Source organism: Euprymna scolopes, chromosome 46 (assembly GCF_053919585.1).
Source record: "Euprymna scolopes isolate OS-2025 chromosome 46, ASM5391958v1, whole genome shotgun sequence".
Lineage (NCBI taxonomy): Eukaryota > Metazoa > Mollusca > Cephalopoda > Sepiida > Sepiolidae > Euprymna > Euprymna scolopes.
Window position 1 is genome coordinate 109,627,812 of NC_136527.1, and position 15,861 is coordinate 109,643,672.

The 15,861-nt window shown below is 38.3% G+C and overlaps 1 protein-coding gene across 2 annotated transcripts in view; it reads left to right on the plus strand.

Moving 5' to 3' along the window:
• LOC145270607 (uncharacterized) overlaps positions 1–14,846 on the plus strand; it is a 90,126-nt gene extending 75,280 nt beyond the window's left edge. For both annotated transcript variants that reach the window (XM_080126234.1, XM_080126235.1), the window contains one exon: positions 14,025–14,846. In XM_080126234.1, coding sequence (XP_079982360.1) covers positions 14,025–14,814 — 790 coding nt within the window. In that variant the 3' untranslated portion in view covers positions 14,815–14,846. The remainder of the gene's footprint in view (positions 1–14,024) is intronic.
• The last annotated feature ends 1,015 nt before the right edge of the window (positions 14,847–15,861 follow it).

Below are 15,861 nucleotides of genomic sequence, written 5' to 3' on the forward strand. Positions count from 1 at the left end.
AAACTACAAGTAAGCCATAGTAAAAATAGTGAAGCAGGATGTGGAAAATTTTTTTACATGAATGAATGGTCATATGAAGAGTACGATATCAAACTTATTTCATTTCATATATATATCATCGGCGGTCACTCGTGTCCGAGTAAGACTGTCCTCCGTTGTGGCTTCTTTGGGTCCTCAGGTGAGCATAGAGCCCAATCCTAGACCCAATTTTTCTTGTGCAATTTGGGCAGATAAAGGTAGTGGTGGTGGGGTGGGGTTCGGTGTGTCTGGTTGATAATCTGTCTTTTCTGTGCTTGCGTTTATCCTCAGCAGCTTGATTTAGGTCACTGCTATAAAGCGCAGCACCTTCATGGATAGCGCTCCTCCATGCCAACCTGCTCCCAGCCACGTCCTCCCATGTCTCAAGGTCCATGTGAAACCGCTTTAAATTTACTTTGATGTTGTCCTTATACCTCATCTTTTGGCCACCCTGGGCACGCTTTCCCTCAACAAGCTGAGAGTAGAAAATCTGTTTTGGGAGGCGGAGATCCAGCATTCGGACAACATGACCAGTCCATCTGAGCTGGCGTTGAGCAACAGTAGCGGTGATAGGAATGTCAGCCTCACTGAGGACGCTGGTGTTGATGCGTCGGTCCTTCCAACTGATTCTGAGGATTTTTCGGAGGCATCTTTGGTGGTACGTCTCCAGGGTTTTTACGTGCCTCCCGTATGTGGTCCAGGTCTCCGATCCATAGAGAAGAGTGGGCAGCAAGACAGCTTTGTATACCATGATTTTGGTCTTTGCCAGAAGGTCACGGTTCTCAAATACTCTCTTCCTTAGCCTTGAGAAAGCCTCACTGGCACAGCTGAGACAGTGTTGTATTTCATCATCTATGTTGGCTTTTGATGATAGGATGCATCCTAGGTATGGGAAGTGGTCCACATTGTCCAGTCTAGTGTTGTCGATAGAGATGTTTGGGGGTGAGACTGGAGTACTGTTTGGTGGTGATAGATGGAGGATTTGAGGTTTTTTTATATTAATTGTTAGTCCTAGCTGTTTGTATGCCCTCGTGAAGGCAACCAGTGTACACTGTAGGTCCTCTTCGTAGAGGGCTACAAGGGCGTTATCGTCTGCATACTGTAGCTCCATAATGGATATGGTGTTCGTTCGACCTTTGGCCCTGAATCTGTTGATGTTAAAAAGTCGCCCGTCAGTTCTGTACATAATCCGAACTCCACGGGGAAGATGTTTGTCCGTGAGATGGAGGATAGCAGCAATGAAGATGGAGTACAGGGTTGGGGCAATGACACATCCCTGTTTCACTATATATATATATATATATATATATATATACTTGTTTATTGTTATATAAACATGCTCACATCCCGCTGCTACAAACAGCCACTTGTTTCAATCAAACAACAGATATCATCAGGCAGCGACTTGACTATTCAAAAGTTCAATGAATAATGGATTTTTATTTTAGGTAGGAACTCTTTAGAAATTGGAGTTAAAAAACTTAAAACACAGGACTTTAATTAAATAAAAAAGTAAAAAGGGAGAGGCAATTTAAATAAAGTAAAAAGATTACAATGGGGAGAGAGTGATTAAAAAAAAAGAATCACTCTCTCCCCATTGTAATCTTTTTACTTTATTTAAATTGCCTCTCCCTTTTTACTTTTTTATTTAATTAAAGTCCTGTGTTTTAAGTTTTTTAACTCCAATTTCTAAAGAGTTCCTACCTAAAATAAAAATCCATTATTCATTGAACTTTTGAATAGTCAAGTCGCTGCCTGATGATATCTGTTGTTTGATTGAAACAAGTGGCTGTTTGTAGCAGCGGGATGTGAGCATGTTTATATAACAATAAACAAGTATTATCAGCTCTTTTTATTGAGCACTATCTAACAACCTCGTTGAATTCATTAGTCCATTACTTTTGAATATAAAAAAACCCCGAGTATATATATATATATATATATATATATATATATATACACACACACACACACTAAGTTAAAGTTCAGGAGCTAAAACTCACACGTTAAAACAAAGTTATTAAGAGTGCTCAATAAAAAAGAGCAAAATACAATATTTTATTTATATAGACAAACTAGTTTTTGGTCCAGGTGTTTGGAGGGGTATGTTGAGCAAAAAAAAAAAAAAAAACGGTCAATTTTTTTTTAACTTCGACCCCTATTATGACCCCTTAACATTTATTGTTTTGGGCTCAAATCAAGTTATTAAATTAGATCCATGTCCAAGGAACCTATATCTAAAATTTCAAGTGTTTAGACCCAAAATTGTCGGAGAAGTTTGGTAGAGTTCTCAAAGGTCAAATCGTTGAACTTTGACCCCTTAACAGCCAAATTTCTGGCCGAACACATATCACAAAGATTTTCCCAAATCTCAGTACCCTGTATATCAAATTTCGAGTCTGTAAACTTAAAATTGACAGAGTTATTGCATAGGATGGAGTACTGTTGCCACATCTGGGCAGGAGCTGCTAGAAAGGACTTGTCCTGCTTTGATAGAGTTCAAAATAGACTTCGTAGCCTCGTAGGAGATGTCCTTTTTTCTTCCCTGCAACCTCTATCTCACAGAAGAGATGTTGCGAATTTGTCTCTGCTTTATCGTTATTTTCATGGAAAGTGTTCCACTGAGCTCCAATCTATGGTGTGTCCCCACTTGCCAAACCTTCACAAGAAACACTCGTCTAGCTGAAAACACTATCAATAATTCCCCCCAGTCTTTATCTGTGCCTAAACTTAAGATAAGATTCCATGAACAAAGCTTCTTTCTTAGAACTGCACGCCTGTGGAACTGTCTTCTGTTTTCCTGCTTTCCAGCTGACTACAATACGGTCGTCTTCAAGTCTAACGTAAACAAGTTTCTGATGAGCCGTTCCACTTAAGTTAACAAATTTACCGAACTTCCATTACTATCGATTACTTTATTGTCCTTTTGACTACTGTGCACTCTTTAACCCTTATCCTTGAGTGGCCTCTCGGCCTTGATAAGTGGTGACGTATATGTAAAAAAAAAAATTAAGCAACTTCAAGCTAAAAATGTATATATATATATATACACATGCTTTGAAGTTAGTAAATTTACTCACGCCAAGGTCAACTGTTTTTATTTCCAGTTTTTAACCTTTAGCAGTTATTTATTTATTTATTTTTTTTTACAAGGTAGTCCCCACTTATCAAGGCCCAGAAGCCACTCGGGGATAAGGGTTATTCCGTGTACAATACCTATAGGATAGTATCGTAGCAGTCGTTAGTATTGGAGATTTAATAAAGTGTCTTACTTAAGGGGGCGGCTCATCAGGAATTTGTTTAGTCTGGACTTGAAGATAGACATATAGGTTGTAGTCAGGTGGGAAACAGGCAAACGGAACAGAGTTCCACAGGCGTACACTTCTAAGAAAGAAGCTTTGTTCATGGAATCTACGTTTTGGTTTTGGCACAGATAAAGAGTGGGGGAAATTAATGACAATGGTTTCAGCTAGACAGGTGTTTATCGTGAAAGATTGGCGAGGAGGGGAGGACCAGAGATTGGAGCTCAGACTCAAAGGACTCAAATAGTCAAAGAGGAGTTTGGTAGAGATTTTTGTGCACACACCAACAAGGTCCTTTATACATAGAAAGAGAAATATATATATATATATATATATATATATATATATATATATATAAATATTTCCATGTGCTAGAACATTTTCATCTTAAATTCTATGCAATTATGCAGAATGTAGAAACTATGCATAAAAAGAATTCAGTGTAATAGTGAAATTAAACCAATCATCTAATAAGCAACAATAAAACTTAAATAAGTAATTAATTAATTCTCGTTTTTCAAATGAATATGTAAATTAGTACACCTTCATGTAGTCGCTCGCATATCCATGACTGAGTATATTAAGAAGTTCATTTTAATATTTTTTAATAGAAAAAGTAGATATCTAATATCAGTGTCAGAGCGAGAAAAAACTCAACTTTATTTGTATAGGAAGTGCCTTTTTTTTTGTATGGATATTTTATTGATAGTACACACATGGAACTCTAGTCACCTTCAAAGTAATCTCCTCCGGCTGCAATGCACTTGTTGTACCCTTCCCGCAACTTCTGGAAGGACCCATGGAAATCTTCCTGTATGAGCATGTCAATGACCCGCATCACAGCTTCTTTCATCTTCTTGTCTTGTAACGACAGTCTCTAAGGTTTTCCTTGAGCTTAGGAAACAACCAAAAGTCACAGGGAGCAAGGTCAGGACAATAGGGAGGGTGAGGAACTGTATTGATGCGCATCTTGGTTAAATAGTCTATGATCATCTCTGAGCATCTTTGGGGCAAACTTTTTTTTTTTTACACACACACACACATAATTTCAGAATAGCACAATAGCAGAATAGTAAAATGAAAATATTGAAAAAAAGGTACTTGTTGTTTTTTTTTTTTTTTTTTTTTTTTTCTTCAAAGGAGTTACCACTTATCAAGGCCCGGAAGCCACTCAAGGATAAGAGTTAATGGGTATGTGTTAGTCAATGTGATTATAGCGTAGTAAACATAAGTAGTGGGAATTTTGTAAATTGGATTACTTAGGGGGACGGTTTATAAAGAACTTGTTTACGTTGGACTTGAAGACAATCGGATTGTAGTCAGCTGGGAAGAAATAAAGGCCTAGTGTTTTGATGTGATGTTTTCAATATAATAAACGAGTTATGACCAAAGTTTCATTTCATTCGGACAAAACACTAAGAAACTAATTAGAGTTGGGGCCCGTTTTTTTTTGTCACCCTGTACAAGTGTCCATACGAAAAAGTCAGGCACCTTGTATTTATCTTTTTCCTTTCTTTTCATTTTCTTTGTCTTCCATAAAAAAATGTTCTTTTAATTTTTTCATTCCATTTAGTTCTTTCATTTTTGAGTTCATATATTTTATTTTTTTAATTTAAGATTAAAAAAAAAATTTTTTTTAATTTTTTTATTAGATTTTCACCCCAAACAAGGCACATTGCCACTTTGGTGTAGGGGGCTACTATCAGGCGCAAAAACTACTGGGGTACTATGTAGGGATTTGGGCAGCAAGATGTCGGTTCACGTTGCATTTGAACTTCTGCACGTCAGTACAGTTGGGGAAGCAGGGACCTGGAATGGAATTCCAAAGTCTAGCGGTTCTGGGGAAGAAACTACTGGAGTAGAAACATCTTGTACATCTAGGGATCTCTACAGTATGAGGGTGGGATTTTGCAGCCTGTCATGTTTGTCGAGGGTGTTAACGTCGTGGGGGCACAAGTGCTTGCAGTTCGTCAGCATTCACCATTAAAATACTTGTAGAACAGGCAGAGGGATGCAACGTTTCGTCGATGGGATAGAGGCTGAAGCTTAGATGCCAGTTCAGGGCCTATCATATTTGCGACTCTCTTTTGAATCTTGTCAAGGAGCGAGAGACTAGTAGCCGATGCACCAGCCCAAATATGACAGCAATACTCCATACATGGGCGAATGGTGGCCTTATAGAGGTACAGGATACTTTCAGGTGTTAGTAGTTTTCTAGCACGGTAGAGAGAGCCCACCTTCCTTGCAGCGGCCCTGGCAATACCCTCGATGTAATTGTTCCAACTCATTTTTCCTGTGAACGTTAGGTCAAGGAGCTTGAAAGACATACTCTCAGATAAAGAGTCGTTGGCCATTGCTATAGGTGGTAGAGAAGGTTTCTTGTAATTATTGAATGAAACTAGTTTAGTCTTGGCGGCATTGAACGTGACCATCCATTTTTTGTCCCCATTCTACTACAGATTGGAGGTCATCCTCTAGTGTTTCTGCCATTTCTTTAGTTATGTGTTCATTTGTTTTCCTGTCGTGCCTGTTATAGAGTGTGGTGTCATCAGCATATATACCCATCTCAGAGGAAATTTTGTTGGAGAGGTCATTTATGAATATCAGGAACAGTAGAGGTCCAAGGATAGACCCCTGGGGCACTCCCGCATTTATATATTGTTTAGATGTACGACTGTCGAGGACAACCTGGATTTTTCTCTTATCTAAGAAGGATTTAATTATGTTAAGTATTCTACCAGTGATACCGTATGATCTGATTTTCCTGAGGAGACCCTTATGCCATACTCTGTCAAAAGCCTTAGATATATCTAGAGCTACCGCTCTGCCCTCCCCCGCTTTGTCCAGTGAATGGTATATACGTTCAGAGATTACAGTTAGGATGTTTGCTATGGAACGGGCTTGTCTAAATCCATATTGTTGGTCAGTCAGAAGTTTAGCATCTGTAAGGTGATGGACTAGAGCATGGTTAATTAAGGTCTCAAATATTTTGGCAAAAAGTGGGAGGAGGCTAATGGGGCGATAATTTAATGGGTCGGTTCTTTCGCCAGAATTCTTGGATACTGGTACTACAGAAGCAGTTTTCCAACGGCCCGGAAAGCAAGATTCATTAAGGCATTTGTTGTAGAGTTTGAAGAGAACTGGAGCTACTTCGGCTGAGCACTTTTTTAATAGCACAGCTGGGATGAGATTGGGTCCACATGGTTTTGAAGTGTCAAGGTTTTTTATGATAGCATGCACCTGAGAAGGAGTGATTTTCAAATCGTCTAGCGTGGCGTCTGTCCGCATAGGAAAGTCAGGTAGGGGGTGGTTGGAAGGGTCCACTGTGGAGTTTGAGGCAAACCGACTGGCAAGCATGTTAGCCTTTTCGGTTGCTGAGCAAACAACCTCGTGATTGTTGGTTAGTGGGGGAATTGTCGATTGCCCATTATTTACTACACTGTTGTAGATTTTCAAAAAGTCACGAGTTCCTAGTTTTTGTGCTTCGATGCGTTTTTTAGTGGTTTCCGTAAATTCTCTCTTAGCTGTCGCTATTTCTTTCTTAACATTACTTCTAGCTTCTGTCTGTTTGAACTGGACTTATGTCGGTTAAATCTGCAGTATGCATGCTGCCTTTGAGTAATGGCACTTGCACAAGTCGAAGTAAACCATTGGGGAGAGTGGGGCTTGCTATAAAATTTCCGCATGGGAACATGCGCTTCGATTGCAGTTTTAAACCATTCAGTGGTCTCATTTGCGCACTGTTCAGCAGGAAGAAAACAAATATTTCCCCATGGGGCATCTCTGATAAGATCTCTGATGGCTTCCCAGTCAGCCTTTTTATAATATCTCGTTGTTTTGAGCACTGGCTCTAGAGTTTAGGGCGATTTCAACCATTATCACTGCATGATCAGCGTTCCCAAGTGGGCTGTCGGCATTCGTTATACAGTCATCAGGAACTGTGGTCAAAAACAGATCTAAAAGTGATGCGTGTTGTTCTTCCTGGTCAGGGAAACTGGTTGGAAAAGTAACAATTTGTGATAGGGAGTGAGATATAGTGAAGCTATGAGTTGTACTGCCCGCTGCATCTGTGTAAGTAGAGAATCCAAGCCAGTTTCTGTGATGGACATTAAAGTCACCAAATACATGTACTTGTGCGCTAGTGTGGAGGGAGAGTGCTGTGTCTATGCTGTCAGAGACTTTGTTTATTATGGTGCAGTCTTGGGTCGAGGGAGAGCGGTAGAGAAAGTAAAAGTAGCTAATGTTGTGTTGCATGATTAGTCTAAAGCACATAAAGGCTTGATCATCCGATTCTAGGTTTGTTTCTCTAGTCAAGGGAAGGGTATTACAAATGTAAACTCCAAGTCCGTGCTTGTGTCTGTCAGAGTCCTTACGGCAGAGTGGGAGATATCCAGGCATGTTAAAGTAGTTAGAGGGGATGGAGGTTAGTCTCACTTAGTGCTAATATATCCGGGGTGTTTGTTAAGAGAAATGCTTCAACATCAGCTAAATTAGTTCTAAGCCCACGGATATTTGTGAATGCAAGCCTCAAGGGAGGAGGCAAGTTGGATTTGTTTGACCCTAAGCCTGGTTTAAGCTTATTTTTAGATTGTACTGTCATCATATTTTTTAACGAGTTTCAGTTAGGTAAGGGGGAGCTGAACAGGAGGTTATGCAGAGTATCACACATGCATCACAAGTAGACCATCAGCTGACCTTTCTTCAACTAGGACTGTGGCCTCAGGAAAGCCCACCGGGGATGAGTGCAGGGTCCCTTTCCATGCGTGACATGGCACTACAAACATCCCGATATTTTGCAACTGTTGATGGAGCAGCCGCTCTAAGCGCTACCAAAGAGTTAGGGCACCAGTACTACCAGTCGGAAACAGCAGCCAGTAACTGTCAATCCGGTACCCTCAACCCATCAGAGAAAGGTCAACCCAATCTAATTGCTCAGGCATATATGGTACTCAAGCACTCTCAAGTGCCAAGTTTTGAGGGGTGGGGTGTGTCGGGAGTGGGGAAACGGCGTTCATTGCCCTAGACAAGAAACAAGATCTACCACTGGGTGTTTCTATCGATTCACTGTGATAGTGTCTCTGTGCTTGACTAATAGGCAAAGGAGTATGGAAGCCGGCGATAGACAGACCCTATCTACTCCTTAAGCAATTTAGGTTTGCAAACCGGTAATTTGTTTGAGTCACCAGCTCTAGGAAGGTTGTCATCCAAGACTGAAGAGGCCTCCCTCCCCTTTGGTTTAGTTTCAGAGTTTTCCTTCTCCTAGACGGATGATCTGGAAAGATCTACTGGGTCCGTCAGCACTGAGAGGGTTTGCTCCGCGCCTAGGTTCTAATCCAGGTATTTCTGTGACCCCGCGTGGTTAGTTAATGTTACTGGGTTAGTTTGTAGAGGTTATATATCTGCTGAATAGTTACACTCCTCAAAGTGAATTAGGGACATTGTTATTTCATTGTTACTGGATAAAGGGGGTGAGTAGAGCTCATGCAATGTAAGCAACTATGATTTTAAGGAGGCTTGTTAGAAAGGAGATAATGTCGTTTGAGGCTTTCCCTTTATATTTTTTTAATTTTATTTATGTTAGCTTGGGTCTAGAATAACATTAAAGTGTGAGTAGGTGTTAAGAATTGAACTACGAGTTGTGCCCAAACTTTATTTTAGATGTCAAGAGGGCTTGAGATGCGAGTGAAATATAGTACGGATAAAACAGTAAGTTTTGAGACATATATAATTAGGTAAATAGATATATGGGCAAGTTTTTAGTAGATGCGAATAAAGTTGAAGGTACAAAGTGTGTTTCTATTATTGAGGGAAGATAATTTCAGCTTTCAAGTAAGAGTCATGGACATTTAGCATAACAGGGAGCACTGGTTCAGTTTCGTATTAATTGTTGTAAAGTTATCTAGGAGGAGACATAGTTATGTAATGCAGTACGCTTTGCTTTGGCTGTTAAGTACCTAACCGGAATAGGAATGAACTCTAATGCATGTCTAAGAGGTAGATGTTTAGTGATGACTAAGCAGTTAGCATGTGAGGGTTAGGGGCTGGAAGTTAAAGATTCCACTACAAACGCTGTGCAATGTAGGAGTTAAGTGGCGGTTTGGTGGGAAGGAGCAGATTGTTAGCGTTCAAGAGACAGGGGTTATTTACTTACAAATAACAGATCTCCATTAGGATTTAGAGTTTCAGGTAAAGTTTTTTTGCACATGCAGGTTAGACAGAGGTAGTTGTCTTAGCGGTAAAATGTATATTCGGATTTCGTAGCTAGCCGTTAGGTGTTTTTTTCCCAGTTATCAGAACTATTTTAATTTTCTAATTTTTTAAAATTTTTTATTTATATATTTTTTTTTTTTTGCATCTTACCATGTCTGTTAATATTAAGTATCGTACTTAAATAAAGTTCTTCTGTCATCTAAATAAGCTACTACCTCGATGTGACATGGTAAAAAGAAAGAAGAAAATTTGTCAGGAAGTTGTTTTAAAATAAGTGAATTAAGATTTGATTGACTTTTTAAAAAAAAGTGAGCATAAAAATGTATTTAGCTTAAAGTTACATCTTCGAGGCGTGGATTCTTCGGCCACCGTGCAAATGACGCTAAGGAATTCTACCCTTTCTATCCCAGGTCATTGGAGTGGGAGGGGCTCACTTTACACTTGAGGTCGTCCAGTAGAAACTTTCCTCTTCTTTTTTAAGGAGGAGACGGAAAGAAACCAATTTTCTGCTTATATATTTTGAATAGATTTTGAACATCGTCACATTTAGATTTTACAACATTTACTTAGCCAGGCATGAATTAAATTAAAAACTGAGTAATGGCAATTAGGCTGAAAAGAAATATAGGAGCAATACGTAATCTGAAATCAAGACAATTTCATGGACGAAATATTTACCAGTTAGAAGGTCCGTGCGTCTTTTTCCTTTTGTTTTATCGACTACAAAGCATTTTAAGCGACACATGGTTAACAATTCGGGTTTTTATATTTCAAGCGGTTTGACTTCATATCTAAAATAATCTATTTCAATGAGAGTAGATTTGCATAAATTCAATGCTTGGATAGAGAATTGAGGTTTAAAAAGTTCTATGATATGAGCACAAACGAAAAAAGAGGGTTAGATTTGATTGACTTTTTAAAAAAGAGAGAGAGAGAGAGAGAGCGAGAAAGGCTATCACCACTTCTTTACCGACTCCCATCCGACCTAACCAGGCATCCAACCACACGCACTTTCATAAATGTCAAAACACCAGTAATAACTTATAATCAAAATCTGATTTGTCGGTGTGTAATAAAAACAATACATTTTTATAGCTCATAGATAGGAGATGAGTTATATTTTAAGCCTTCAAATATTTATTTCCCTTTCATTAATTTAATCATTATTTAAAATTGTCACAATTGTATCAATTCTCCTAGCCAGAATTTAGAAACTAAACTAAAAAAAAACATTTTAATATTTGAAAAAATATGCTAAGAAAGAAGACATACTGGCTAAGCAAAATCAAATATGGATATGTTAGATGCAATGCTATTTAGGTCTAAATTCTAAAATCTGATAGATAACTTTATATATTAGACTAGCCTGGGTGCCCAGCGTTGTCCAGATGTCTAGAGGTGTGTGTTGAGCAAAAAAAAAAAGTGGTAGTAGGCAGGCAGGCTCGAACCCGTACAGCTAACCGGAAGTGACGAAGGTTTAAATCAATGCTAGTCCATCGGTAAAAAAAGCAGAAAAATGCCCAGTTGAGGTAGAAGGAATTAATGTTTTTAACTAATTTTTTGATATTTTGTATTTGTGCTTTAAAACGATACCGATCTCATGAAAATTCCTCACTACTGTCGAAAGTATTAGGCAGACATACATACATAAATACATTTAAACTGACAGGTGAGATTTATATTATAAACTAGCGGGGGTACCCGGCATTGCCCGAGTGTTTGTAGGTGTGTGTGCTGTTAAATAAAAAAGAAACAGGGGAGGGGGTAATGTTGGTAGGATCGAACCCGAAGCCCTGAGGCGAAGTTTGAAAATAAAATCGGCCAGCCAGAATGAGTTACTGAAAGATAGTTGAATTTATTTAAGTAAGAACCAAATTGACAGGTGCGTGCATGGAAGTTGTCGAGCATTACGACGACAACGATGTAAGCATTGTTATAAGCAAAGTAAAAAAAGAAAACAATGTTAAAACTTAAGCGGGGGGGTAATCAAAACATAAAAAAAAAAACTAACGTAAGGCAAATGAATGATGAAAACAGAAAATGGCTTAAATAAGCCTGTTTCGATATTAAAATTTAAAAAATCGGTGGGTACCCGGGTGTTTTTGGGTGTGTGATCGGGGGGGGGGGATAAGCGAAGTAAAAAAAAAAAAAAAATGAATGTTACGTGAAAAATGGCTTAAATAACATTGGTTCAATATTTAAATTTAAAAAATCGAAAAAAAAAAGACATCTCGCACCACGATTCGAACCCAAAATGTTTAGATAATGAACCAACTGAGCTAACACGACGTACATGAATTTTACTCAGTTTTTAAAGTAAATCAGGTCATGACGTCATCTGACGCATGCGTAGAACCGGTCGTCGTCATAAGAAGACCGTTTTTGTTGACCCCCCCCCACCCACCCCCTGTCGAAAATTGTCGATTTCGGGGTGAAAAAATGAATGTTTTTGGCCAATTTTTCGATATTTTTTGAGCGAAGGATGGGGCTTCGATAAGATACCGAGTTTGTGAATTTTCGTTGTGTCGGTCGAAAGTTTTTGGCAGACACACAAACATACATACATACACACATTTTTGCTTTTATATATATAGACTAGCGGGGGGGGGTTGTAGGTGTGTGTGTTTTGGGGTAAATGAAAACAAAAATCGTTGGTTGTTTAAAACAAAAAACGAAACTTTGACGCGCAGTTGGAAAATAATAAAGTGTGAAAAAAAAAGTGCAGTTTTTGACGAGTTAATGACGTCAACTTTGAGTGCGGGACTGTTTTATTTACCGCGAGCCTGTCTGCTTCATTTTTTTATACGAAAAAGCCTTATGCACATGCGGCAATCGAAAATTGTTGAATATTTATCTTTTGAAAGTCGGGCAAATTAAATTGAGGCGAAGTTGGAAATTAAAGTGTGAAAAAAAAACGTGTGACATTAACAACCGGACCACCATGTGATACTAACAGAAACGCGTTTGAATTTATTTAATTACTTAGATTTGGTAGGTGCGCGTTTTAATGACTTAATTAGGTCAACTTTGACTGCGGGTATTTCATTTACTGCAAGAACGCTTTTATTTTCCCCAAGATGTTTGGAGGGGGGGACTAGCTCCCCTTGTCCAAATTGAATAGCAATTGTCTGATATAAGGAAAATATTTCCACATTGATCAAAGCTGATTGCTTTTGGACATTTCCGGCGATCGCCACCGGAAAAATACCACCAGAATTAGTGTCGCTTTTATTATAGGAAAAAGCCTAATCTACATGCGGCGAGCGACAAATGTTGAATATTCATCTTCCCAAAGTCGAGCAAATTAAATAGACAGGCGAGCTCCATTGTTAACTCGGAGATATTATATATGTGATATAAAAAGTTTTAAGAAGTTGCGAGCCGACCGACCGCTTCGCAGAAAAAAGCCTTTTGTAGACATACAGAAAAAGCGAACACACGTACACACATACATTTTCGCTTTTATATATATAGACAACATTAAGTATTTAATTAACTATTCTGGGACATACACAAAATGCGAACATACATACATACATTTTCGCTTTTATATATATAGATATATAGATTAGATTGTTTTATTCTTTCTTGCATTTTTTTGTTTATCATTTTCATTCCATTTCTCTCTTTCTTTCTTTAATTTCACATTTTTAAAGTTATACAGAAAAAGAAATAAAATCTTAATGTAAGGGAGATAAGTTTTATTTCAAGCCTTCGAAAGATTTATCTCCCTTGGATTATTTTTAGTCATTAGTTAAAACTAGCGAGGGTACCTGGTGTTGCTTGGGTGTTTGGAGCTGTGTATTGAACACAAAAAAAAAGTGCTACTAGGCAGGTAGGCTTGAACCTGTGACGCGAAGGCCGAAAAGAAAGTGAAAGAAAATCTGACATCTTACCACTATGCTACGACACGACAGGAAGTGAAAAGTGTTCAAATTAAGCAATTTCAGTCAAAAAGTTGACTTGCACAAATAAGTTAAGAATCACGCAGGCGCAGAAATGGACATTAGCTGAAGGCCAGTTCAGCTTTATGCTTTCTGCTGTTTCATTTATTTGTTTCCCCACAATGTTGGGGAAAACCAGCTAAATAGCAATTGTCTGATATGAAGGGTTTTCCCCACATTGATCAAAGATAATTGCTTTCAAGACATCCCAGCACGAAAGGCCGCTGACGGCTTTGCTCCGATTAGTTTTGCTTTATATATATATGAAAAGGACAAACAAACGCGAAAAGGCGAAATAGCGTGAATTTTATAACAGTCGATCATAATAAATGTAGACACGCCGTCCCTTCGCAAATCGTAGATATTATAATCTAGGGAGTATATAAAAAGTTCTAAAAACATAGTAACCCTCACGAGAACTCCCCCTCTCCAAAAAGAAGCCTTTCTTGGATATAGGAAAACACGTGCGTCCGTTTTGCCTTTCATTATTAAAATTATCACCATTGTAACAAACTTCCTAACCGGAATATGTTTTTTCTTTCTTTTTCAGAAGCCACAATGTTCAGGAGAAACTTTTGATGAAATTCAAAGGCTTCGACCTTCTCAAGAATATCGTCTTATCGAACCCCAAAAGTTGTCTTTCCAAAGTCGTCATTCTTGGCTTATCGTACTTGGCATGTCATCTCAACATCAAGTCGGATCCGATATCGCCGACGCCATATCCAAAGTGTTCAAAAATGAAAAAGTCTCCAAAATGCTGCTTGAAAGGCTTCCGGAAGGATATCACTTTTGTGACGGACTATGGCCAGAAGGTGTTTGCTAACAGAGAGCAACTGACGCGGCAGTCAGAAGTCTTCGCTGCCATGCTGACTAGCAACTTTCTAGAGTCCACCAGCGCCGAGGTTCCGATTCCGGACATCTCGCTGGTCGCGCTGCGGTTTATTGTCCACTATTTGCATGGCTGTTCGGCTAAATGCAAAGTCATTGAGTTTATTGTCAGCCCCAAGTCAGATCTACCGTTTGACGGTATCGTCAATGTGCTGGCGCATGCGGACCAATATATGCTGACGGAGCTACAGGGCTTCCTGGTGAAGATCGTGAGAGAGAAGTACCTGAATTATACGACAGCTGGAAAATTCTACAACGTCGCCTCGCTGCATAATTATGCTGACCTGCGGAAGGAGTGTCTCACGTATTGTCTTGTGAATTTGGTTTTCGGTAGTAAGTCCGTCAGTTGCATGATGGATATTGTCACTGGACCATATGCCATAGAATTTCTGGACTTGGTCAAAACTACGATTAAGAGTCATGCGACCATTGACCATTTTCCAAAGATTTAAGTGAACAATAAAATTAATTAAATTACCTTTTATTCACTGGTGTTTTTGTTTAATTATTTGATTTCATTTTTATTTTGCCCCACCAAACATTTTTTTTTTTTTTTACATATGTCATTTTATTTTTTTGTTTAATACAATTTAATTATCATTTTTATTTATTAAATCACTAACTAAATTGTTTTTCATTTTATCTCTCCTTCACTAATAAAATATATATATATATGTGTGTGTGTGTATATATATACACGAGCTGTACCCTGCCACGCGTTGCAGTGGCTCAATTTAGTGTAATGGAAAAATTTAATAAAAGAGAAAATGCATGTTTCTTATATTAGTACAGCAATCCACTTCAAAAAGTGAAAAAGAAGGCGAAACTGAAAAAAATGGTACTCTTGCAGAATTTGATCTGGATCCTCGAGAGTTTCTGTCAATCATTCATGTTTTGGACTTGACCAACAATCAGTGGATGAAGCCGAACGTAGCAAAAATGTTGAAACGCTAAATGTTTTTTTTGTTGTTGTTTTAAAAAATTTGAGTTAGTAATTAATATTTGGTTGATGGTGGGGGGGAGGGGAGGTTACTATACACAGATTCGAAAAAGTTGTCCAAAAACAAATAAATGAAAGCAAAGGTAAGGTAATTTACGTTTCTACCTAATTGGATAATTGTTTAGTGTTTTTATGTAATGTAAAATGTTTAATTGGCTCAAAAAACAGAAATGGTCGCGGATTCTGTTGAATACGTTAAGTTTGGGGAAGTAAGTTGAAAACTAAAAACTATACAAAACAGTGTCTAAAATTCACCGAGTATATGTTACCATGACATAGGCTTGCATAATCGGTAGGTTTCTGACAGTATTTTGTATAGTTTTTTAGTTTTAACTCACTTTCTCTAACTTAAAGTAATCAACAGTGTCCACCACCATTTGTAGCTTTCAAATACACCAATAAACACTGTTTTTCGAGCCGACTAAACGTTACATTAAATGAAAAGGGTTTGTATTACTAAACACAGATACAAAGAAGTTGTCAAAAAATAAATATATAA